This window comes from Stigmatopora argus, chromosome 9 (assembly GCF_051989625.1).
Source record: "Stigmatopora argus isolate UIUO_Sarg chromosome 9, RoL_Sarg_1.0, whole genome shotgun sequence".
NCBI lineage: Eukaryota > Metazoa > Chordata > Actinopteri > Syngnathiformes > Syngnathidae > Stigmatopora > Stigmatopora argus.
In genome coordinates this window covers 17,907,813-17,931,433 of record NC_135395.1, presented here as the reverse complement: position 1 = coordinate 17,931,433, position 23,621 = coordinate 17,907,813, and the positions used below count along the sequence as shown (strand labels likewise).

General features: G+C 42.7%; 1 protein-coding gene across 1 annotated transcript in view; it reads right to left on the bottom strand.

The window, feature by feature from the left end:
- The window catches only part of fat2 (FAT atypical cadherin 2), a 70,088-nt gene that overhangs the window by 24,214 nt on the left and 22,253 nt on the right, over positions 1 to 23,621 (bottom strand). The window contains exons 8-17 of the mRNA XM_077609269.1: positions 22,769 to 22,831; positions 22,432 to 22,644; positions 21,443 to 21,653; positions 14,333 to 18,400; positions 11,282 to 11,481; positions 10,103 to 10,256; positions 9,754 to 9,987; positions 9,073 to 9,450; positions 2,315 to 2,526; positions 78 to 218 (exon numbers count right to left, since the gene is read on the bottom strand). Coding sequence (XP_077465395.1) covers positions 78 to 218; positions 2,315 to 2,526; positions 9,073 to 9,450; positions 9,754 to 9,987; positions 10,103 to 10,256; positions 11,282 to 11,481; positions 14,333 to 18,400; positions 21,443 to 21,653; positions 22,432 to 22,644; positions 22,769 to 22,831 — 5,874 coding nt within the window. The remainder of the gene's footprint in view (positions 1 to 77; positions 219 to 2,314; positions 2,527 to 9,072; positions 9,451 to 9,753; positions 9,988 to 10,102; positions 10,257 to 11,281; positions 11,482 to 14,332; positions 18,401 to 21,442; positions 21,654 to 22,431; positions 22,645 to 22,768; positions 22,832 to 23,621) is intronic.

Here is a 23,621-nt window from a genome sequence, read left to right as displayed (position 1 = left end):
ATTTATAAGGGCAGTTATCGGCAGAGGTTGACAGGTATGTGAATCTGCATGGGGAGGCACTCTTGAGACTGACTGACCTCTTCCCGGTCCAAGCCGGCGCAGATGCTGATCTCGCCACTCCGAGGGTCGATGGCGAACTGGCGAAGAGGGTCGCCGCTCACGACGGAGTAACGCAGGAGGTTGTTGCTGGGTGGGGCGTCACGGTCGCTGGCCGTCACCTTCGGAAAAGGCGGAGCAATGGAAATGAGAAGGATTCGAGAATTCAGGAGGTTTTAGGGGAGGCCTAGAAAAGGGTTAATGGCATTGGATGGGACTTTCTTCACTTGGGGTCTTGAGTGAAACTCCATATGAAGAAACCAAGACTGTAGACGGACGCTATTCTGAAAATAAAGTCAGAATTCTTCAGTCTTAGAATAAAGTCCGAATGCTAACCAAATTTAAAGACAGAATTCACAGTTTTTATAAAATAATTAAGACTTTTTTGTACTTTAAAAGTTGTAAAATGACGAACAAAAATCGCACATTTTCATGTGTTTTGACTTTTAAATTGTGATTATGGCTCTCAAGGAATAATATTTGAAAATAGGAATTGTTTATGGCTCTCTCTTTCAAAAAGGTTCCCGACACCTGGCTCATTAAAAGGTCAGAATTCTCACTCTTCTGCCTTTTTAGAATTTTGACCTCATAATCCAGATTGGGTAAAGTAAGATCAGAATTCTCCCTTGAAAACTGAATTCGACCCACGTCTTGTTTTTCCACACTGGCCCCAATCTTTGCACAGTACAAAGTATACTTCCATTTCATCTCCACGAGTTTGCCAATATACCGAGTAAGCATTTTTTCTCCATAACGCCCTTGAACGAGGCAAAGGAGAATCCCCTGCATGTTGACCGATTTCCCATACAGATCCCCCTACAACAAAAAAACCTCTCACAAAGTTTCTTTTCCCTCAATTGCAGGTACTCACACAGCAAATCACTGAAAAACAAACCTCGTATTTCTACCTCATAAATTATTCCGCCACTAACCACAAATGCAGACGGCATTTAATGAAAGACTACAAGAAGTTTAGGAATCTTTTCAGCAAAACAAGGTCCTTGTTAGCCTTTAGGACTGACAGCTATGCTAATCCTGCTTAATTCAAGGAGAGAAGATTCCAAAGCAGATGAATGCACTGGAGGTAAAAATGCTAATGCTGTTCAAAAATTTATGGTGCATGGCTACATTTTGCACCTTAATGGACTTTGCCAATGTTTTGTGTGTGTGCGCACACGGTGGAGAAAAGAAAAAACAAAAGTTTTAAGCAGGCAAACTCGCTAAAGTTGCGCGGCGGGGTGTCGTCAGCAGAAAAAATGTCAAACGGGACAGCGGGTGATTACGGCGCCATCAGCGAGCCGCTCAGCTGTGTTATTGCCGCCTTATCTCTTACATGTACCCGGCGCGGCGGCTGACAAGCGAGCGCCTTGTACGACATGACTGTGTCAAAAAAATAAGCATAAATATGTGCCATCAAACTTTTTTTGCCCCACAATTAATGGGTGATTTTTTTTTTTTACCATCTAGAGCACATGTGTCGAAGTGGCGGCCTGGGGGCCAAATCTGGCCCGCCGCATCATTTTGTGTGGCCCGGTAAAGTAAATCATGAGTGCCGACTTTCTGTTTTAGGATCAAATTAAAATGAAGAGTATAGATGTATATTCAATTTCCTGATTTTCCCCCTTTTAAATCAATAATTGTCATTTTTTAAATAATTTTTTTCAGTTTTTAGTTCAAAAATCATTTTGTAAAATCTAAAAATATATTAAAAAAAGCTAAAATAAACATTGTTTTAGATATATAAAAAACTGAATATTCAGGGCTTTTAATCCAGTTCTTTTAATCCATTTATTTAAAAAAATTAAATATTATATCTAAAATGGTCCGGCCCACGTGAAATTAAGTTGATGTTAAAGTGGCCCGCGAACCAACCCGAGTCTGACACCCCTGATCTAGAGAATGCAACCGAGGACACGGGTGTCAAACCATGAAGTGCCCAAATAAATAAGTCGGTGATTGATAATCAGCTCTTGTCTGTTTATTTAAACCCCGTGTGTTGGTGAGTCATTGTTGGATCGTCTACCTTGTTTGATTGATGTCAAGTTTCCTTGGCAAGTTAAAGCTTCACCATGAAGTGCCCTAATAAATAAGTTGGTAAAAAAGCGACTCATTTTATTAACGTTGACTTCGACCTAATGGGGCCCAAATTGAGCTAATGAAGGCTAAAATTGCCACATACGTCATAAATCATGTTATCAAATCATATTTAATAGCCTACCTTGAGGACCAGGCTTCCCGGGGCTCGATCTTCTGATATCTCAGCGCTGTAGTCAGTGCGTCCAAAGACGGGGGCGTTGTCATTGACGTCGCTCACGTTGACCACCACCACGGCCACGTCGGCCAATGAGGATGTGCCCCGACGCCCCTCCACCGACAGGTAGAGCTCTCGGGACACCTCGAAGTCCAGAGGGGCGGCCAGGGTCAGCTCACCTGTGGGAATCAAAAACATACACTGAAATGGGCTACCATCTTTAGCCTTAATATACGTATCTCATAGGTACCCATCAAAACAGCTACCCTACCCCGGCTTTTCCAAATCTGCAACGACGCCACCACCATCTTCACGGCACATGTATGTAAAACGACGACACGCACGGGCGGCCGTGGCATTTGCATGACGAGCATTTTTCACGCGGGGTGACGGGTGCAATCAGCGCCCGAGAATGGATGGGCCGCGAGTCGGTCGCTCGCCACCATCAATTTCCTCAACCGCCATTCGGACAACACGCCAGATGAACTTTTCGGATGAACAATCCATTCATAATCGTCCTCGTTTTGTGTGATTATTGTGGTGGCCGCGGTGTTGGTTTGTATCTCACTTGACATTAAAAGATAAAATGGCAGATAACGTACAAATTAGACACAAAGAGCAAGAATTTTAGACTGTGAGAGTCAAAGAGCCACACCACGCACACATACACACACACAAACATGCAATTAAAATCAAATTATTCACCAAATACACAGTCATTCATTTTCTGAACAGCTTATCCTCACAAGGCTCGCGGGGGGTGCCGTAGCCTATTCCAACTGACTTTGGGCAACAGGTATGGGGACACCCTGAATTGGTGGCCAGCCAATCGTAGGGCACCAAAATTAACATCCTCTTGTTAATAGTAATTCCATTACGAATTAGTCAGCTGACATTGCTCAACGTCCAATCAAAATTAGTGATAAACTCATTGAATCTCACAGCAGAAGTATGATTGGACGTCTATCATCTTGTGAATAGCAACAAAGCTACATTTTTTGGGGGGACAGGGCGAGTAGTAGTTGGAAATGGGATCCTCATGAAAATACATATTGGGCCGTTTTTTTTTTGTCAGTATGCCCCGTTTCCGATTTTAGTGCGTTACCGTAGCGATAACCCTGCTTTTATAGATAGATCCAAGTTTAATTACTTCAGCGAGCCCGCTCATCCCTCCAAACACTCGTATCCCAATTTATTCTTTTCCGCTAAGAAAAATGTAAATGGCGTTATCCATTCTAACCGCGGCTCCCCGTGCGCCTCTAAAATTTTACACCGATTTATTACAGAAAAATAGTGCTCTAAAACATTGTACTTAAAGTCTCCTGTTGCCAAGGCTACGTTTAAAAAAGAAAGGAAAAAAAGGTCACTTTTCTTGTTGCTGTTTTATTTAGCATACTGTTATTTTTTTGAGCAGTTTTTTTTTAAATATTTCTCCACCTCGTTATTCCTCTGGTGTGTATTTCGTGGCTGCAGGGATTTTTCTTAATCTAATTACGACTCATCATTTCTCCCCTTAATAAAAGTTGAGCAAAACGATGGTTGTTGTACATTTGTTGACGAGTCGTTAGTAATGCCAAGGGGCTGTGTGTACCTTTTTGTTCTAACACACAAATACACAAACTATCCAAACAATGCTAAGCGGCTTAAAAAGACAGTCTTGTCATTTTCACTATTTGTTTCTGAATGTTAGCGTTGTTGGGATTTTTTTATGTTTTTGTTTTTCGCCTATTCTGTCCCTCTGGGCTTTCCTTCCTCTTGTAACCAGCTGCCCGTGATTGATAATCAGCCCTTGTCTGTTCATTTAAACCCCGTGTGTTCGTGAGTCATTGTTGGATCGTTTACCTTGTTTGATTTATGTCAAGTTTCCTTGGCAAGTTAGTGTTTCTTTAATTTGAATTTCACATTAAAAGTCAATTTTCGAGTGATGTGATGTTTTTTTAATTATTTTTTCATGACACAATAGGTATTTCTGCAGTGTCTTCTATGGAAAAAAATACATTCAAACTCTATCTAGTAATAGTAAATTCTATAACACTCACTTTACTTTAAAGAGCAGGTTGGCAATATTAAACCATTCTTTAAAAAAATAAGTCCTCAAGCGCTCAGTTTGAATTTACTGTCATCTAAAAATACAACGTTTACTCTTTCAGAACGTTGTTATTACTGATTACTTTTCATAACAGAGCACATTAGATATTGTTCTCTATTTTCCTAATAAAAAAAAACTCATTCATTTTGACTTGCAAAGCTGATTTTAGATATGACTTTTGTGTGCATGACCTTAAAAAAACTAATTAAACTTCTATAAAGTCAAAATGGACGAATAAATACATTTTTAAAACCTGTTTTTTAACAACCTGATTCCAATCCTCTGAAAATGACGTCATCAATCCCAATTTCCAATAACGTGATCCATTTTTTTTCCTGCCGACCATCTCGCCCATAACCCTAACGAGGATAAACCGTATAAAAAAAGGTAAAAGTTTATTAGAAAAACATCAGAGTCCCACCTTCAAACTATACATCGTCTACTGTTACAAAGAGTGAGAATTAAAGAAGAAAGTTTGAGGTCTAACGAGGTCTCCCATTTCAAGCAATAAAATGAAAGAAGTGTGAAAAGTGCTTGTTAGTTAAAGAAGTAAATCATATTATACCGCTTACTTTTTCTTCCTTCAGGGCAGAAAGCAATTATTTCGTGTGTGTACGTGGATGAAAAGTCTGGCGGCTTGTTAGTGTTTGCGTGCCGCTCTCTGCGGGATGCGGCCATTTGTTTTCACTTTGCAGGCTGAAATTGTTAAATTTGTGCAGGAACCGTCGCACCGGCTTTCGCCATTTGCATTTTGTCGATAGTGGGGGAAAAAAGGAGAGTGGCGCTACGCCTTGCTCTTGGCTCCAGAAAGCACTTTTAGCAAATATGAAGCGAGGTAGTTGGGTAAACGGACGGACGTTTTGAAATGGCCGGTCGCCTAGGAGACGATAACATCCATGATTTAGCGCAATACTTTTAATCCCCAGATGATATCGATAGGCTTCCGCCGAGAAGTCGTATTTATTCATTCATTTTCTGAAATGCTTTATCCACACAAGGGTCGTGGGGGGTGCTGGAGCCCATCCCAGCTGATTTTGGCCACGAGGCTGGAGACACCCTGAATTGGTGGCCGGCCAATCGCAGGGCACAATGACACAAACAACCAATCACTCATTGCTAAGGGCAATTTGGAGTGTTTCACCAACTAGCTTAGCATGTTTTTGGAATGTGGGAGGAAACCGGAGTACCCAGAGAAAAGGCACGCAGGCCCGGGAGAACATGCAAACTCCATACAGGCGGAGTGACCCGGATTCGAACCCAGGATCTCAGTACTGTGACGCCGACGTGCTAACCACTCAACCCCCAGGCTGCCTTACTTAAGGTAGTTGGCCAATAATTTGTTGATACGTCTAGGTCGGTCGTGGAATGTTGAACGTGGTTGGACCCAAATGCAGGGAAGCTGTTCTAACAAAACTTTAATTACGTAAAGCAGGAATCTTCAGAAAATAACAAGGATTTAGAAATCAAATCAAAAAAACAAACCTGACAGAAGACATGGGGAAATGAGAAAGATGGAACATGGCATGAAGCAAACTGTTGGGTTTATTCTGGGATGTTACTATATGTTCATTAAGGATTTAATAGGTAATGAAGCTATAATTTAATTTGTGTTATACTTTATGTCGGGACCGAGTAAGCTCGAGGACACTTTCCCCCCACAGCTGCCTTCGAGGCCAGTTAATTGTTTTCAGGATTATTGACCGAACAGGACACCATGTTCCAGGCCGAGACTGTTGATCTGAGTTGGCAATGAAGCTCTACGAGGGACTCTTAAATTGCTTTGACTTGGATTCTGGCAGATGGCGATAATCGAATCAACTTCCGAAAATACTCGCATTATTGTTTAAAAATACTGTCGCTCTGTTTACCTTATAAAGAAATAATTATGCTTATTTGTGCAAATTCTTACGCAGGTGTTTTTGGTTCCGATCTAATATGAGATTGATGTGGCAGTTGTTTTTTTACCTTAATGGTGTTATTCGGTTAGCTTATGCAATTGTTTGAATCAGATTACCTCAAATATTTTGATTATGCGCCGACTAAATTGACAGAGGAAGATGCCGTTTCTTTAGAATCATCCTGGACGAGGACGAGTCGGGAGTGATTTTCCTTGCAAGCTGTAGCCAGAGTATGTTAATGATGTCTCCCTATTTTGATTAAAGTGTATTGATAATAAACCTATCACAAAAAATACAGACGATCTTAAAAAGACGAACCAACACACAGGCTTTAGGTAGACAGACAAGAGTTGATGACAAAGTACACCCACCTGATCACATGAGGGACACATAGGCAAAAAGCAAACAAACCAACTAAAGTCTAACATTTTTAAGCACAAAAACGTACAAATGGGCAACATGTAAATTCGGGAGATGTTTATGTAACAACCGACGTGTGTTATTGTTGCCGCCTCGTTGTAGCGTGATCGTTAGCGCTCCGTATAGCCAGACTTTCCCTTTTTTCCCCGATAGCGAGGAGACCCCGACTGGGAAATCGCACACTAATAATGCAAATGTCGGCCGGTAAATACGAAAGCCTTTTTGATGGGTCGCGTTCAGAGTTGATACGGCCGCAACAGCGCCGTCCAAAGTCGACGCTTGCCCTCAGATAACGAGAGCCGGAGCGTAAAGCGGCGATCGATGCCGCCGACTGACCTTTACTGATTTTTCCAGAGCGCCAAAGTTAAGAGGCGAGTCAAAACAGCAACTTTGTCTCCCAAGTCCACACCAGTTGAATTTCAAAACAATAAAAAATTTAGTATTAGGACCCGAGAAGGATTATCGATTTGTTTGAAAACAAGAATGTGGCTACGAAATGGGGGGCTCGGTTGGGGCTGGAAATTATTTAGATGCCGAAGCCTCATAATGGGAATAAAAACAGGAATGTTGTATTTTAGAAAAATAAACTTTTTTTTAAGCCTTAGCAAAAGTTGTTAGAAAAAACTTTTTTTAGATTGGTTGAAACTTTCTGACTCGATTTCAAGAATTTTTGGTCGATAAGCTCCTTTATTTTTTTTTCCACTTTTAACGTTATAGTCCAGTAAAATATTTTTTTATTTTTTGGTCAAATTTGCTAAGTTATTACTTATTGTTAACTAGTGGCTCTCGGCATGAGCATATTGATAAAATACCATTACGATACAAAATAACGCAATTTATCACCATATATCGACCGATATATCGTCCCACCCCTACTACTAGTAAAACTTTATTTGGATTGATAAAATTTGAATTGAATTTTCTAGAAAACCTTTGAATAAAAGGGCTTTTTAAAAATCATTTTCGAAGTCCACACATTTTATGCCCATAAAGTTGCCTGCGATCGTAATCACTGCTAAATGTTGCATTCAAAGGCAAATATAAATGAGTAGCACATGGCAACATATTATCATAAATCAATGGTCCAAAAGATGAGAGCAGACGTACAGCCTAAGGTCGGCTTGAGGGGGAAAATAGAAATTCCAGCACCCATTGATTCTTGCTTGTTTTTCAACCGCAAGGCAACTCAAAACCCCAAAAACAAGCAAATGTACGCTTCGCTTGGTGAGATCCTACCAGTCCAAATGCGTACGCCAGGAGGACATTTAGCATATTTTCTTCTCCCTGCGTAACTTCTGGCCATTTTAATTGCAAATGACATTTTTAGTTTTGCGTTTGATTGACGAGCCGACAAACTTTCCGTTATTCATCGAATGGCTTCTTGACGTTTATTTTGCGAGTCTGCTCATGATAGAAACGCTCTCCGATGATGGGAACTGGATAAAAAAATTGGATTTTTCTAATGTATTTACTTTTCTAGAAGTGTTTGCCTATTGGCTGTGATAAGGTATAGAACTCTTCCAGCCTTTCCAGTCATAAAAGATTGGATCTCTATTGGCGTCACGTGAAGTCAAAGTAACAAGATCACTCAATCAAAAGCTTACCATTTGAAATCAATATGAAACCACACACACACACACACGCGCGCACACACAAATAAATTCTGCAGAACAAAGAGCATGTCAAGCAGGTCAAAGGTCAAGCAATCGCAAAAGGTCAAGAAAATCACAGAGAAAATATCTTCATTTATCACATTTCATGAACCAATATATCATTTCAGTTATGTAACTAAATATATTATAATTTGTTTGCAATATATGTTTTTGCATTAAAAAAAAGATTTCTATTTTTTTTCCAGTACCATAATGTCACTAAAAACAATGAAAAACAGTGCAACAGACTCTTTAATAAAAGAAATGGCTGAATGTACATTTATATGTATGTATATGTATATTTATATATATATATATATATATATATATATATATATATATATATATATATATATATATATCAGCAACATGCTTATTTATGTATCTATTTATTTAGATATTTATTTATGTATTTGTTTATTAACTTATCTATTACCTATTTATTTATGTCTAAAATGTCTGTGTCTGTATTCTTACCCTCTTGCTACTGTGACAATGAAATTTCCCGAATACAGGATGAATAAAGTTATCTAATCTAATTAAAATCAATATTTATGACAGTTTTGCCCACCTAATTTCAGTTTGCTAATCTAATCGAAATAAAATCAATATTTATGACAGATATGCCCACCTAATTTCAGTTTGCTATTTGAAAGAGATTGGTACCTGTTTTGGGGTCCAGCAAGAAGTGTCCATCTTCATTCCCGGACGCGATGCGGTAGACCACCGAGGTGTCCCCGTCCAACGCCGACACCCCGAGCAGCCGAGAGCCCACGGGCAACGACTCCGGGACTCGGGCGGCGTACTCGCCCCTGGGGAAGACGGGCCGGTAGTCGTTCATGGAGACCACGTCCACCGTCAGCTCGGCCAGGGCGTGCAGTGGGCGGGGCGGGCCGTCGTCGGCCGCTTTGACCTTGAGCTCAAAGCGCGACGGCGCCTCGGGCCCGAGCGCCCGCTCCAGACGCAGGACGCCGGAATACTCGTCCAGGGAAAAGTAGTCCGTGTTCCCGTCCAGCAAGGAATAGCGCACCTCAGCGTTTTGCCCTGTGGAAGGAACGCGCCAAATTTATGACTTTTGACGTTTGCTCAAAAATGTATCAAAGCGAAAAAGCAAGCATCATTAAACTTGAACAAACCTATTCAAACATTAGCGCCATACATTCCTAAAATATTCATGAAAATGAATGAATATTTGTACGAAAAGCACACAGATCACATCTTAATAAATATCTTTTTTAAGGTAAATATTAGTTTATCTATTCATTCGTTTTCTGAACCGCTCACAAGGGTCGCAGGGGGTGCTGGAGCCTATCCCAGGCAAGTAGGAGCCATTTCTCGAGCGGTTACCTGTGTCGGCGTCATGGGCGTAGATGGCGGCGACTGGCGTGCCCCCGGTAATGTTGTCGTACACACTGATGTGATAGTGATTGGACGCAAAAACTGGAGCGTTGTCGTTGACGTCCAGCACTTTTAGCCAGACGTCCGCCTGGCAGGACCGACCGCCGCCATCCGTGGCGCGGACCGCCATCTTGTACTCGGACGTGGTCTCTCGGTCCAGCGTGGCTAAGGTCAATAATTCACCTGCGTGAGGAAAAAAATGGTGGTGGGACGCAAATAACCAGGTTTAATTTACAATGGAAACACATTATGAGTTGGAAGACCAGGTGTTTGAAGTCGACGTTGTCAAATATCTTACCGGTGGCGTGGTCCAGGTGGAACTGGTCTGCATCTGGACCGTGCAGACTAAAGGAAATCAGAGAATTGAGGCCCTCGTCAGCGTCCGATGCTTCCACTTTCAACACGAACGTGCCGGATGGCAAATTTTCCATTACGTCCTCTGAATACACCAACTGAAATACACAGGATCACTGTTACGATACACACACGATACAGTAATCCCTCGAATATCGCGGTTCATGTAGACCAGACATGGCCACCATAATTGAAAAATCGTCAAGTAGGGTTACCCCTATTATAACTTTTTTTTTCTTCAGTGCTGAGTCCTAGTGGCAAGAGTGGCTTCTGCTTACGAGTTTCAGGGTGGATTTTCACATTTTTATGAACTTAAAAAAATTCTAATAATAATTAATAGTGGGAAAAAATTGCAAATTCGTGATAAGTGAAAACACGATAATCAGGGGGTTACTGTATAAGTATAAAACTGTATAAAACTTTATTTTTCTTCCGCTTACGAGTTTCATCGTGGATTTTCACATTTTTATGAACTTAAAAATAATACTAATAATAAATAGTGGAAAAAAACGCAAATTCGTGATAAGTGTAAATGCGATAATCAGGGGGTTACTGTATAAGTATAAAACTGTATAAAACTTTATTTTTTTCTGCTTATGAGTTTCATCGTGGATTTTCAATTTTTTATGAACTTAAAAAAATTATAATAATAATTAATAGAGGAAAAAAAAAATGCTAATTCGTGATAAGTGAAAACGCGATAATCAGGGTGTTACTGTATAAGTATAAAACTGTATAAAACTTTTTTTTCTTCTGTTTAAGAGTTTCAGCGTGGATTTCCACATTTTTATGAACAACATTTGTAGTAATTAATAGCGGAAAAGTATTGATTCTGTGCCTTGTGAGGTAACCATGTTTTTGCATACATTTGTCAGATTTTGCTGGAACGGTAAAACAATGTGTACAAGTTTTGTGTAAGTCACTCTGGAAACAAAAAATGTCTGAAGGCCCGCATTTTGCATTTTGAAATTGGACACTTTCAATGTTATTGTTCGTTGAAAATCGCATCCCCCAAATTAGGGTTAACATTCGCAAAGGTATGGCAATATCAAAGTCTATTATAGTATTTACGGGGACAATGGACGATAACACGCAATATGACATTTTCTATACTTTGTGTGACCTGTTGGCATTCCGGCGTGTTGTCGTTACGGTCTAGCACGTCCACGCGCACTTCGACGGGCGTCTGGAATTTTCCGTCGGTGGCGGTGATGGTGAGCGAGTAGGCGGCGTTGGCCTCGCGGTCCAGCGGCTCTTTGGCTATCAAACCCCACTCGCCCTCGTCACGATGGATCACGGCGAAGTGGCCCAGTGGGTCTCCATCTGTGGCACACACAAAAAATACATCAACCTGTTAACGCATGAATAATGCAAGAGCACGCTTATGCATCTTGTTGTGGGGATGCTTTGCAAAGCAAAGCTTCTCACATATAATAAATATTTATGCACATATATTTGCGCATTTTCAGCGTTCCAACTCCTAAATTCATGTTTAAAATTTCACACGGCACAGGCTTTCAATTTCTGCTATAAGGTTACAGCAAAATGGTATTTGTTTGTTTTCTGAACCGTGTATCCTCAATAGGGTCACGGGGGGTGCTGGAGCAAAATTTGACATATTTTTCAATAGGAAAGCCAAAGCATTCAAAATTGCAAAACTGTGCTACTTGTATTTTGTGTGTATATGTGTCATGGTTTACCTTCAACCTGCACACGGGAATTAAGATGGAAATTAGCCCTGGGCTACAATCTTACATATTTACAAATATGTGTTCATTAACATGAATATGAATATGTTCATAAATACGTGCTGTCCCTTTATTAACTCAAACTCAAATGTAGACACTATCCACTGGAAAATATTAGCAGACAACTGAAAATAAACGATAACAAAATCCAATTCAACACCGTCATCCGCACCAAAAAAATTACAAATAATTTTTAAAAACTCGCAAAAAAAAAAAAACAACGAAAATGTTAGTTTTTTTAACAAGAAAGTAAAGCGAAAACCCCAAATTGATACGAGAATCACCATAAAGTTTCTCCAGAAAGGGCATCCTCTCCTTCCAAATAATCTACTGCAAATATCCATATTATGTAAATAATATTGCCCATAAGAGATGTGGTGGAGATGACTTTTATGCTCCACCTCACACCTTCCACTCCTCCTTCCGGAAAATCTGGGCATTAATGCATGAAAAGCATACATCTTATTAATATTTTCAAAGCGGTTTGCCGCTCCGCAGGTTGTTTCGATTGCTCGGTGATTGATTATTATTCGTACGAGTTTGTTCAGAGCTGCGGCTCAATTAAAGACAATTGGCTTCATTTGAAATGAATGCCTGCGTTCGAGGCACTTTGTTTTCAAAAGACTTTTTTCCTGGCTTCCAAAATATCCAACTCCAAAAGGTTCTTACTAAACATCAAGCACTTTGCTATTTATTACATTTTAGGAATGACGCTTTGACTTTTAATGAGTGCATTTGTTGCATTTGCGCTCCATCTCTAGTGCAATGGATGTTGAACTGTATGCTCATGTTGACTACTTATTTATTATGTTGACTGCTTATTTATTATGTTGACTGCTTATTTATTATGTTGACTGCTTATTTATTATGTTGACTACTTATCTATGTTCACTACTACTTATTTATTATGTTGACTACTTATTTATTATGTTGACTGCTTATTTATTTTCTTGACTACTTATTTATTATGTTGACTACTTATCTATGTTCACTACTACTTATTTATTATGTTGCCTACTTATTTATTTTCTCGACTACTTATTTATAATGTTGACTACTTATCTATGTTGACTACTTATCTATGTTGACTACTTATCTATGTTGACTACTTATCTATGTTGACTACTTATCTATGTTGACTACTTATCTATGTTGACTACTTATCTATGTTGACTACTTATCTATGTTGACTACTTATCTATGTTGACTACTTATCTATGTTGACTACTACTTATTTATTATGTTGACTACTTATTTATTATGTTGACTACTTATTTATTATGTTGACTACTTATTTATTATGTTGACTACTTATTTATTATGTCGACTACTTATTTATTATGTCGACTACTTATTTATTATGTCGACTACTTATTTATTATGTCGACTACTTATTTATTATGTCGACTACTTATTTATTATGTCGACTACTTATTTATTATGTTGACTACTTATTTATTGATTATTTATCTGTTCATTTGTTTGTTTGTGGTTGTGATTTGTGCACTATTGGCTACTTATTTATGTTATTGGCTACTTATTTATGTTATTGGCTACTTATTTATCTATTACTTATTTAATGATTTATTTATTAGTTATTGTTATTATATATTGACTATCTATTTGTCTGTTTGTTTGTTGTTATTAGTGCACCTTGTGGTGAAGCTTTAAATCTCATTTTACTTGTATAACGACAATAAAAGCAACCTCGACTCAATATACCAGACAATAAATCATTAATAAATGCAATGTTCACGTATTTTTTTGCATTGTTGTATTAATCTTTTAGCGTACACATTTTGTGAAGAATTTCATCAAGTTATATCAACATAGTATATCGATCTATCGACTTGAACGCATAGAATTGTGCAAAGGCATATGTTTGATAAATAATGTTTTTAGCAAACGGATGTTGAGATGCACACAAAGTATTAGTCATTCCTGGCGAAGCAGTCACATGATTTGAATGCCTTTGCCTTCAGGAATAAACGGAGCTACATTAATACTACGGTTCGACTTTTTCAAAAAGTGTGTTTTGACAGCCATCTCCCTTTTGAGCATGTTAGGCTGTCTGAGGGGGAAATAAAGAAGATTTGCATGAATGTCAGCCTTTGTTTTTTCGTTGTTGTTGGCTGCGGGGGACGCGACACGTTGGTATTCACGTCCCGCGACTACCTTGTCATCGCCCCGATGAGAATCATATTGCTACTTATCGACAGGCAATTAACGGGATTGCGTCCATGGTTTTATTATTGACGTCAGCTAATTGGTAGTTGGACGCAAGGATGACGCACGTACGAATGCCCGGCGGGCACAATGTAAAACTCGCTGTTTTTGGGGGGGGATTATTTGAATCGTCAGAGGACACTCATTCGTCATTCGACGCCTTTGGCGTTTTATACCGGATTTACAAACTGACGACTCACCAGTGATGTAGCAGGTGACCAGGCGGTTCTCCAGCGAGACGTCGGCGTCGGCGGTCGTCATGGAGACAATGACCTCACCGGGTCGGCCGTTCTCCACCACCGAGCCGCGGTAGGCGGTCCGGGAAAAGACGGGCGGGCTGTCGTTCTCGTCCGTCACCGTCACCTCCACCAGGACGCTGGACGACAGCTTGGAGTCGCCGCCGTGGTCGGTGGCCAGCACGTGGAAGCGATGCAGCCTGGAGGCCTCGCAGTCGGCCTGCCGCGTGGTCACGATCCAGCCGCTGTCGCCGTCGATGGAGAACAAGTCGGTGACGTCGGGGTCGTCGTCGGGCAACGACTCCAAGCTGTACGTGACTAGGCCGTTGGCGTCCGCGTCCGGGTCGTTAGCCGTCACTTGGATGACGGTGGTGCCCGCGGGCATGTTCTCCGCCAGATAAGCCCGGTAGGGATCGGCGTCAAACGCCGGCCGGTTGTCGTTGACGTCCCGAACCTGGATGCTGACCGATACCAGCGAGGCCACGTCGGTGCCGTTCCGGTGGCCCTGAGCCAGCACGTCGATGTGGTACCACTTGGTACTCTCGTGGTCCACCATCTTCTCCAACAGTAAAGTCCCGCTTTCTCTGTCCAGACCGAAAACCTTGTCCCGGTTGCCCTCCACCGTGTTGCCGTCCACCAGGCTGTAAATGAGCGGCACGTTGGCGTCGGCTTTCACCGAGCCGATCTCCGTGCCGACGGGGGTGTCCTCGGCGGCGGAGAAGCTGTAGAGGGGCTCGGCGAACTTGGGGAGGGGGACCTCCGGGGGGAGTACTTTGACTTGGACCGGGACGGTGGAGTTGTAAAAGGGGAGGCTGCCGTCGCGGGCCTTGACTTTGAAATGAAAGATCTTGTTCTCCATTCCGAGCAGGCTTTCCTTGACGCTGACCACGCCGGAGAAGGGATTGATCTCGATCACGTCCTCCGTCGCGCCTTCCGCTTCGTCCACGCTGTAAGTTATGTCCGCATTTTTGCCATCGTCGGCGTCGTACGCCAGAAGTTGAATGACGGGGGAGCCTTTGTTGACGGTGGACTGAATGGCGACGTCGTACCGGGACGCCTTGAACTGCGGGATGTTGTCGTTGTCGTCGGCCAGGATAATTTTCACGGTGCAGAAGGCCACTTTCCCGCCGCCGTCCTTCGCCATGACCTTTATGGCAAAGACCCTCTGGTCGGGGTTTTCTCTATCCAGCGGTTTTGTGGTGACGATCTGCCCGTCGGCGTGGATGGCAAAGTTCTCGTCCGCCAGCCTGTTTACGATGCTGTAGTCCACGCTGCCGTACGGCCCGTCGTCCGGGTCGACGGCCGCCAGCTGGATGACGCGGGTGCCCGCCTCGGCGTTCTCGCTAAGCTCCGCCTCGTAGGTGCTCTGACGGAAGGACGGGCTGTGTCTGTTGCTGTTGATCATGTCGATGTCGACCGGCGCGCTCTTCTGGAACACGCCGTCCGACACCGCCACCGTCAGGTTGTAGTACGGCTCGAGGTTCCTCTTGCAGATGTTGGAGAAAGTGATGATCCCGGACGTCTCGTTGATGTTGAAGTAGCGCCCGTCGTTGCCCGTGAGGATTTTGTACTCCAGGCGGTTGGCGTCCGCGGCATCCGGGTCGGACGCCTGGATCTTGATGACGATGTGGCCGCATTTTGCCGATTCGTCCAGCGAGGCTTGGAAATGGGAGCTCGCAAAGTCCGGAGGATTGTCGTTGATGTCCGCGACGTCGACGGAGATGACCGCCTCGCCGCTGAGGGCCACGCTGCCGTTGTCCACCACTTGAACTTTCAACTGGAAGTGAGGCGTCTTTTCATGGTCTAGGACCTGCTTGGTGAAAACTAGTCCACTCTGACGGTCGACGTCGAAGAAAAGGCTCTCGTTTCCGTCCGTCCTCGCCATGTGAAATGTCAGATCTTTGTTCCTGCCGGAGTCCAGATCGGAGGCGGACAACTGCAGAACAGAAGACCCGGCGGGGAGACCCTCCGCGATGCCGGCGGTGTACTTCTGTTGCGAGAAAGAGGGGGCGTTGTCGTTCACGTCTTCCACTTCCACTTGGATGGATGCCTCGGAATAGGCGCCGCTCACAGAGTCGGTGGCCCGCACCGTTAGGACGTGGAGGGTCTGGATCTCGTAATCCAGCGGCTTGGTCACCGTCAACGCTCCCGTTTTAAAGTCCACGTGAAAGTGCTTGGATGCGTTGGCTTCCAAATTGTAAATCAGGCGATAGCCTTCGGGATTCCGGGCCTGAACGTGTAGGATGGTGGTAAAGGGAGGGACGTTTTCGGGGACTTTGAGAGGGTACAAGAGAGTTTGGAAAACCGGGTTAGTCCGATTCCTGACTTGAATACTGAGCTGCGCCTCGCTCACGTGACCGGGGTCGCCTTCGTCCGACGCCAGGACGGTCAAGACGTACTTGCTCCGGGCGTCGAAATCCAAAGGCCTCTGAAGGGAGATGTCGCCCAAATCCGGATCAATCCTGAAGAAGTCGTAATCGTCCTCCAGGGAGTACACGATGGATCCATTTTCGCCTAGGTCTCGGTCCTCGGCCTTGACCTGGTACAGAACATCTCCCGGTTCCACGTCTTCGGACACCGCCATTGAAGACGGCAGGTTGAGGAACATCGGCGGATGGTCATTGACGTCGTCTATAAAGACTTTGAGCAGCGCGGTGGCCGTCCTGGGCGGAGTTCTTCCGTCCCGTAGCATCACCACCACGTCGTAGGCGTCGGTTTCTTCCCGGTCAAACGCCACGCCCGTAGTCTCCATGATCCCGGAGGTCCGGGAGATTGCAAATCTCCCCATTGGGTTCAAGATTGAGTACGAAAGAGGCTCGTTCAGGTAAGACCCCGTTGGTTTGAGGGCCGCTATTTTTTCCACGCTCTTCAGGTTTTCCGAAACGCTCGCCGAATACGTTTTTTGCCGAAAGCTTAGGCCGCTCTCGGTGACGTTGGTCACGTTCAGCCTGACGACGGCCGAGGCTTCGTGAAGGCCGTCCCAAGCGGTGACCACCAGCTGGTAAAACGGCTTGAATGGCTCCGACATTTTGCTCACGGTGATGACGCCGGCGGTGGGGTGAATGGAAAAGACGTCGTGGAGATCCCCCTCGGCGATGGCGTAGGAGACGGTCGAGTCGACGTCGTGGGCCGCCACCGTCGTCACCTCCGTGCCCGGCATCGGCGGGAAGATGACGGCCGACTCGTAGGTGGTGGCGGTGAACTGCGGTACGCAGTCGTTGACGTCCCGGATGCGCACGGTGATCCTGACGGGTCGCGTTGCGTAGAGCGGCGGTTGGCCCGAATCCCTCACCTGCACGCTGAAACGGTACTCTGCCACGCTTTCAAAGTCCAAGGGTGCCGCTAGCAAGATGGCCCCCGTGTCGGTGTCAACACGGAAAACCTCCCGGGCCTCCTCTTCCAGGATCTCGAAGACCAGGAGCGCATTTGCGTCTTCGTCCGCGTCGGAAGCTTGGACCACCAAAGGCGTGTTTTCTTCCGTCGTCACCAGGCTGTTGACGTGCGCCGCCTCGCCGATCCACCCTTCGTACTCTGGCCGAGTAAAAATGGGGGCGTTGTCGTTCTCGTCCATCACGTAGATGTGAACTGTCCTGGTCGCCACGGCGCCCGAACTGGTGGACGCCGAAACGTTGAGGGCGTAGGAGGCGCGGGTTTCAAAATCTAGTTGCTTCCGGGTCGTGATCAGCCCGCTGTATCGGTCCACGTGAAAAACCCCGTCGGGGTCGCCGCTCTCGATCTCGTAGTGGACCGCCGCCGGGCTGGAGGCGGAGACGGCCAGGACCGGCGTGCCCGAGCCGCTACGCTCGCTAATTTCCGCCAGATACTCGTCATCGGCGAAGACCGGCGGGGTGCGGTCGGACACGCGAACGTGGATGTGGACGGAGCAGATATCGCTGCGCTTGGGGAAGCCTTGGTCGCTAGCCTTGACGGTCAGGTGAAACGGGTCCTGATGCTGGTCTAGCGCCTCCAACGGCTTGGACACCCTGATAGTGCCCAAGACCTGATCGATGGAGAAGATGTTGTTGACGTTACCTGGCGAGAGAAAGCGAAGAAAGCGTCAACGTTGGATTTTATCGCCGCGTTGCCCGACAAATCGCCAACAAGTGTCCATGCGTGAATTCTAATTGGGCATCCCCGTTAGTCGGTGATGGAATAATCATAAATACCATTTAATCATTATTAGTAATATTTAATTAAACAGGAAGACATCGTTGACATACACCGATTACAACTTGCAAGGAGAAATCACTCATAACGCGGCTTCGTTCAAAAGGATTCTGTCGAGCAGTATTCTCTTCTCTGTATTTAGTCGCGACGTACTGAAAACATTTAATGTAATCTGATTCAAAACAATTGCATAAGCTAACCCAGGGGTAGGGAACCTATGGCTCGGGAGCCACATGTGGCTCTTTTGATGGGTGCATCTGGCTCTTTGCCAACCTGTGAGCTAAAATATGGTAATCGCTGGTGACAGAACTGAGATATTACATCTAGAACTGCTTTAATCTTCATTTTTTTTGCTTTAATCTTCATTTTTTTCGCAGTAGACTCTTATGGAATGCATTATCTCATTGATTAGCAACAGCATAAGAATCTTATAAAAAATATTCATTTTTTCCACTTTAAAAGTGGTGAAATTACAAAAAAAAATGAAAAGGCACTCGTTTACATGTATGTATTTTGACTTTTAAATTCGTAGTATGGCTCACAAGGAATAACATTGGAAAATATGAATTGTTTGTGGCTCTCTTCGTCAAAAAGGTTCCCGACCCCTGAGCTAACCGAATAACACCCTTAAGGTAAAAAAAAACAACTGCGAAACCGAAAACTACCGTGTAAGAATTTGCAGAAGTAAGCATAATAATTTCTTTATAAGGTAAACTGCCGGCGTCCCAGTCAAAGCAATTTATGAGTCCTTCGTAGACCAGAATCCTTGGCCTGGAACAAGGGGTTTGTTGCCGTCAATAGTCCTGAAAACAATTAACTGGACTCGAAAGCAGCTGTGGGGGAAAGCGTCCTCTTGTTAATTAATTTAATTTAATTTATAGCTTTATTACCTATTAAAAATGCTTACAAAACATATAGAAACATCCCAGAATAAACTTAACAGTCGGGAAGAGCCAATGGGTGAGCTGGTGAATTTTGAGCCGCAATTGCAATCTCGTTTTTGTTGGTTCTCGACTGTTTGTAAACTCGGTGTTGGCATCCAAGCGAGAGTAATGGCGCCCGTTACTGTACAATGGTACTGCTTCCCAATCTGTATTGATGCGCGGTCATCAATCACTTGATGGTAAAGCCACGTTTGTTTATGGCGCCCGCTTGCCGTGATTCTCCCTTCCATTTTTTATTTGGCAGAAAACGCTGCGTGAACAATAAGCCGGCAGCAGACAAAAGCTTTGTCCGGGGAACTAACACATAAATCACACCCAGGTAGGCTCTTTATATTTTCATTGTGCTGGGGGGATCACAGACAAATCCGCCGCCAAAGCCGGGAGGTATTTGTTCCGTGACATTCCGGGCGCCGTGAGAATGAAACAATAAAACAGCTACAGTGAGCTGGCTTGAGCTCAGGAAATCCCAAACATGAAATGAACGCCGGGGGAGGAAATTGAGGAAGGCTCTCCGGGGTGTCATCTCGCCGTCCTTGAACACGGAACGGAGCTCTTAAGGAGATAACGTTGGATGGCGCCAAAGGAAAAAGTGGCAAAATGTACTTTGAAGCGTCTTAATGTTGCCGTGAGCTGAGAATTTAATTTAGGCGGTGAGCATCTATTGATTTTACATTTCAAGGTGCATTTTTTTTCCCCGTTCTCTGAGGTATCGTCAGATCCGCAAAATCAGGCGGCCCGCGGTCGGGTCTGAAAATATGCGGTCAAGTCAGTTCTCCCGGTTGAAATTATTTGGGCGGCTATCTTTGTCACTAGCAGCCAATGCGTTAAGAAAGACTCATTTCGGTAAAAGAATATTAGATTTGATTAAATTTATAGTGTTGCTACATATACATATATATACACATATATACACATGTATATATATACATATACACACATACATATATACATATACACATACATATACACATACATATACACATACATATACACATACATATACACATACATATACACATGCACATACACATGCACATACACATGCACATGCACATGCACATGCACATACACACACACACGCACACACAAGTACACACACATACACATACATATACATACACATATACATACAGATATGTGTACATATATACACATTAATACATATACATACAAGTGTATATATGTATATATCTATATATACAAATATACATATATGTATATATATGTTTATGTATGTATATATGTATGTATATACATGAATATATATATAGACATATACATTAATACATATACATATAAGTGTATATATGTGTATATATGTATGTATATATGTATATATATATATATATATATGTATATATATATATGTATGTGTGTGGGTGTGTATGTATTTTTCGTGTAACACGCGTATTTATTTATTTACTTATTTATTTTTAATTATTTATGTCGAGAATGTATTTTCCTGTGTCTGTGTTTTCACCTTGTTACTGCAACAAAGTGAATTTGAAGTATGGGATTAATAAAGTTTGATCTAATCTAATTCTTCACAGAAATTTAGCTCTGAAGTATTCCTAGAGTACCTTTATCACTTTATATTGGAATTCCTATCATATCGAGGTTTGACACCCTTAATTCAACCACCCTGAAAAGTCAACAGTATTTATCATTGTTGCTTGTTTTTGTTCAGAAAAATAAAAAATGATGCCAAAACTGTACCAAAAACACGAATAGATACTACTCGTCTTCTCGTCTTGAATATTAATGGAGAAGATGATTCAGCGCGTAAGCACCTGGCCTTCGGCAACTCTCGGCATGCATACTTAATTTCTATTTATATATTTGACGGGTCACGACGCAGATGTCCGCTCACAAAATTCACCAAGTGACCGGCCGGTAAGTGAAAAAGTCAAAGTTTTGTTCAGATAAACGGCTGCTATGAATAAATGAAATGATTGACACTCACCCGAATGCAAGGAGTAGGCAACGTCAGCGTTGCTGCCCGCGTCTCCATCCAGAGCCTTGACGCGGACCACCTCAAAACCAGCAGGCGCCACGTTGGAGACCACGGCCTCGTAGCGCGTGCTGAGGAAGGCGGGCGCGTGGTCGTTGCAGTCCTCTACGTGCACGACCACCTTGGCAAAGTTTCTCTTGACTGGGATCTCCTGGTCACGCACCTAAAAGAGGACATTGCGTAAATTTGGCTGACGGATCAAATGGATTGGTTGTCGATCGTTGTCAATGGCAACCAAAGAGTTAAGCTACATGAGGTACACGCAGGCTTTGTCTTTATTTTTTTTTACCCCCAATTTATTACAATAATCTTTGATATTTTTTAATTAGCGTATTTTTCGATCAGAAAAAAGGAACACACATACATTAAAGTAAAAATAGCAAAATGGAGAACAACAGGCTAAATAAGCGTTGTTAACATAACCGTTTTTATTATTATTTATATAATATGATTTATTATTGTTAACTATGGCCTAAAAAATTGTCAATAACCTTTCTTTTTTTTTAAATTTGCGTATTTTTTGATCGGAAAAATGGAACACGCATACATTAAAGTAAGAATAGCAAAATGGAGAACAAGAGCCTAAATAAGCATTTGTTAACATAACCGTTTTTATTATTATTCATATAATATTATTTATTATTAATAATTATAGCCCTCTTTTATTTAGTATTCTTGACATTTGTATTAATCATGGCTTCTCATTTTAAATTAGCATTTTGAAATATTCTATTGAACCAGCTGCTGTTTTTTCCTGCGTAAAAAATCCTTCAATAAATTGATTCATTTTATTTAATTTGAACACTCTATTATCACAAAATACATCTTAATTCAATAATATTGGGCCTGATCCACAAGAGTCAATAAAAATATTGAAGAAAAAAAGAAGGATGATTTATTTGGAAGACAATAATATAGTATCAAATTGGAGGTAGTGTTACCATAATGATGAGCGTGTGCAGGGCGATGGTCTCATAGTCCAGTTTTTCGGTGGTGGCCAAGACGCCGCTCTTTGGATCCAGGTGGAACAATTTGTGGCTGAGGGGGTGCAGGCTGCTGTGGATGGAGAAGACCAACTTGCTGTTGGCGTCTGCGTCCTTTGCCGCCACGTGCAGGATGTCCTTCCACGCCGCCGTGTCCTCGGGGATCCTCACCTGGCACAAACAAGGATCGGTCGCTCAACTTCTCGCTATGTAAATAACCCTTGTCAAGACCTACCTGACTTTATAAAGGCCTTTTTTGTTTTGTTTTTAATATGTATACTGAAACAAACCGCACCTCGTAGTGTGTCTTGAGGAAGACGGGCCGATGTTCGTTCATGTCCAGGACACGAACGTAGGCCTGAAATGGAAGGGGGTCAAGGGGCGACAGTATCCAGTTTAAGGGAATAGCATGCAATATTGAGGAAACAAAAACAACTGACAAAAATGCTGGTTTATTATTGCACTGACTCCAGTGTGCAAACAGCGCATCCGTCATTTTTTTTTTTCTCTCGCTATGGGAAGGTGAGAAGGGCGCTTTGCTGATAAAGTGCGAAGGAAACAAATAAAGCGGAAAAAACATTCTGCCGCAAACTTTTTTTTTTTCTTCCTCATGTTGTTTCCTTGTATTCCAACATAAAAAGCGTCAATTTTTGGCAAACAATCACAATAAAAATGATCTCACAACACGGCGACATAGTAATTATCAATACACGGTTAAGATATCAATCTACGATATAACTGTTAACAAAAATATCAAACTAAAATCAATGCTGGAAAGCACAGAAATTGTCTTTCGCTGAAAAAAAAGAAAGAAACAAAAAAATAAGTATCTTAAAACTGCAGAAAAACTACATAAAACCACAAAACTAAGGGGAAAAAAATCACCCCAACCTCCCAAAAAAAGAAAAATATAGATTTAGTCTTAATGTAATTGGCTGAGTTCATTATTTTGTTGGTCTAGTGCAGGGGTAGGGAACCTATGGCTCGGGAGCCACATGTGGCTCTTTTGATGGGTGCATCTGGCTCTTTGCTAACCTGTGAGCTAAAATATGCAAATTGCTGGTGACAGAACTGACATATTACATCTAGAACTGCTTTAATCTTCTTCTTTTTGCAGTAGACTCTTCTGGAATGCATCCTCTCATTGA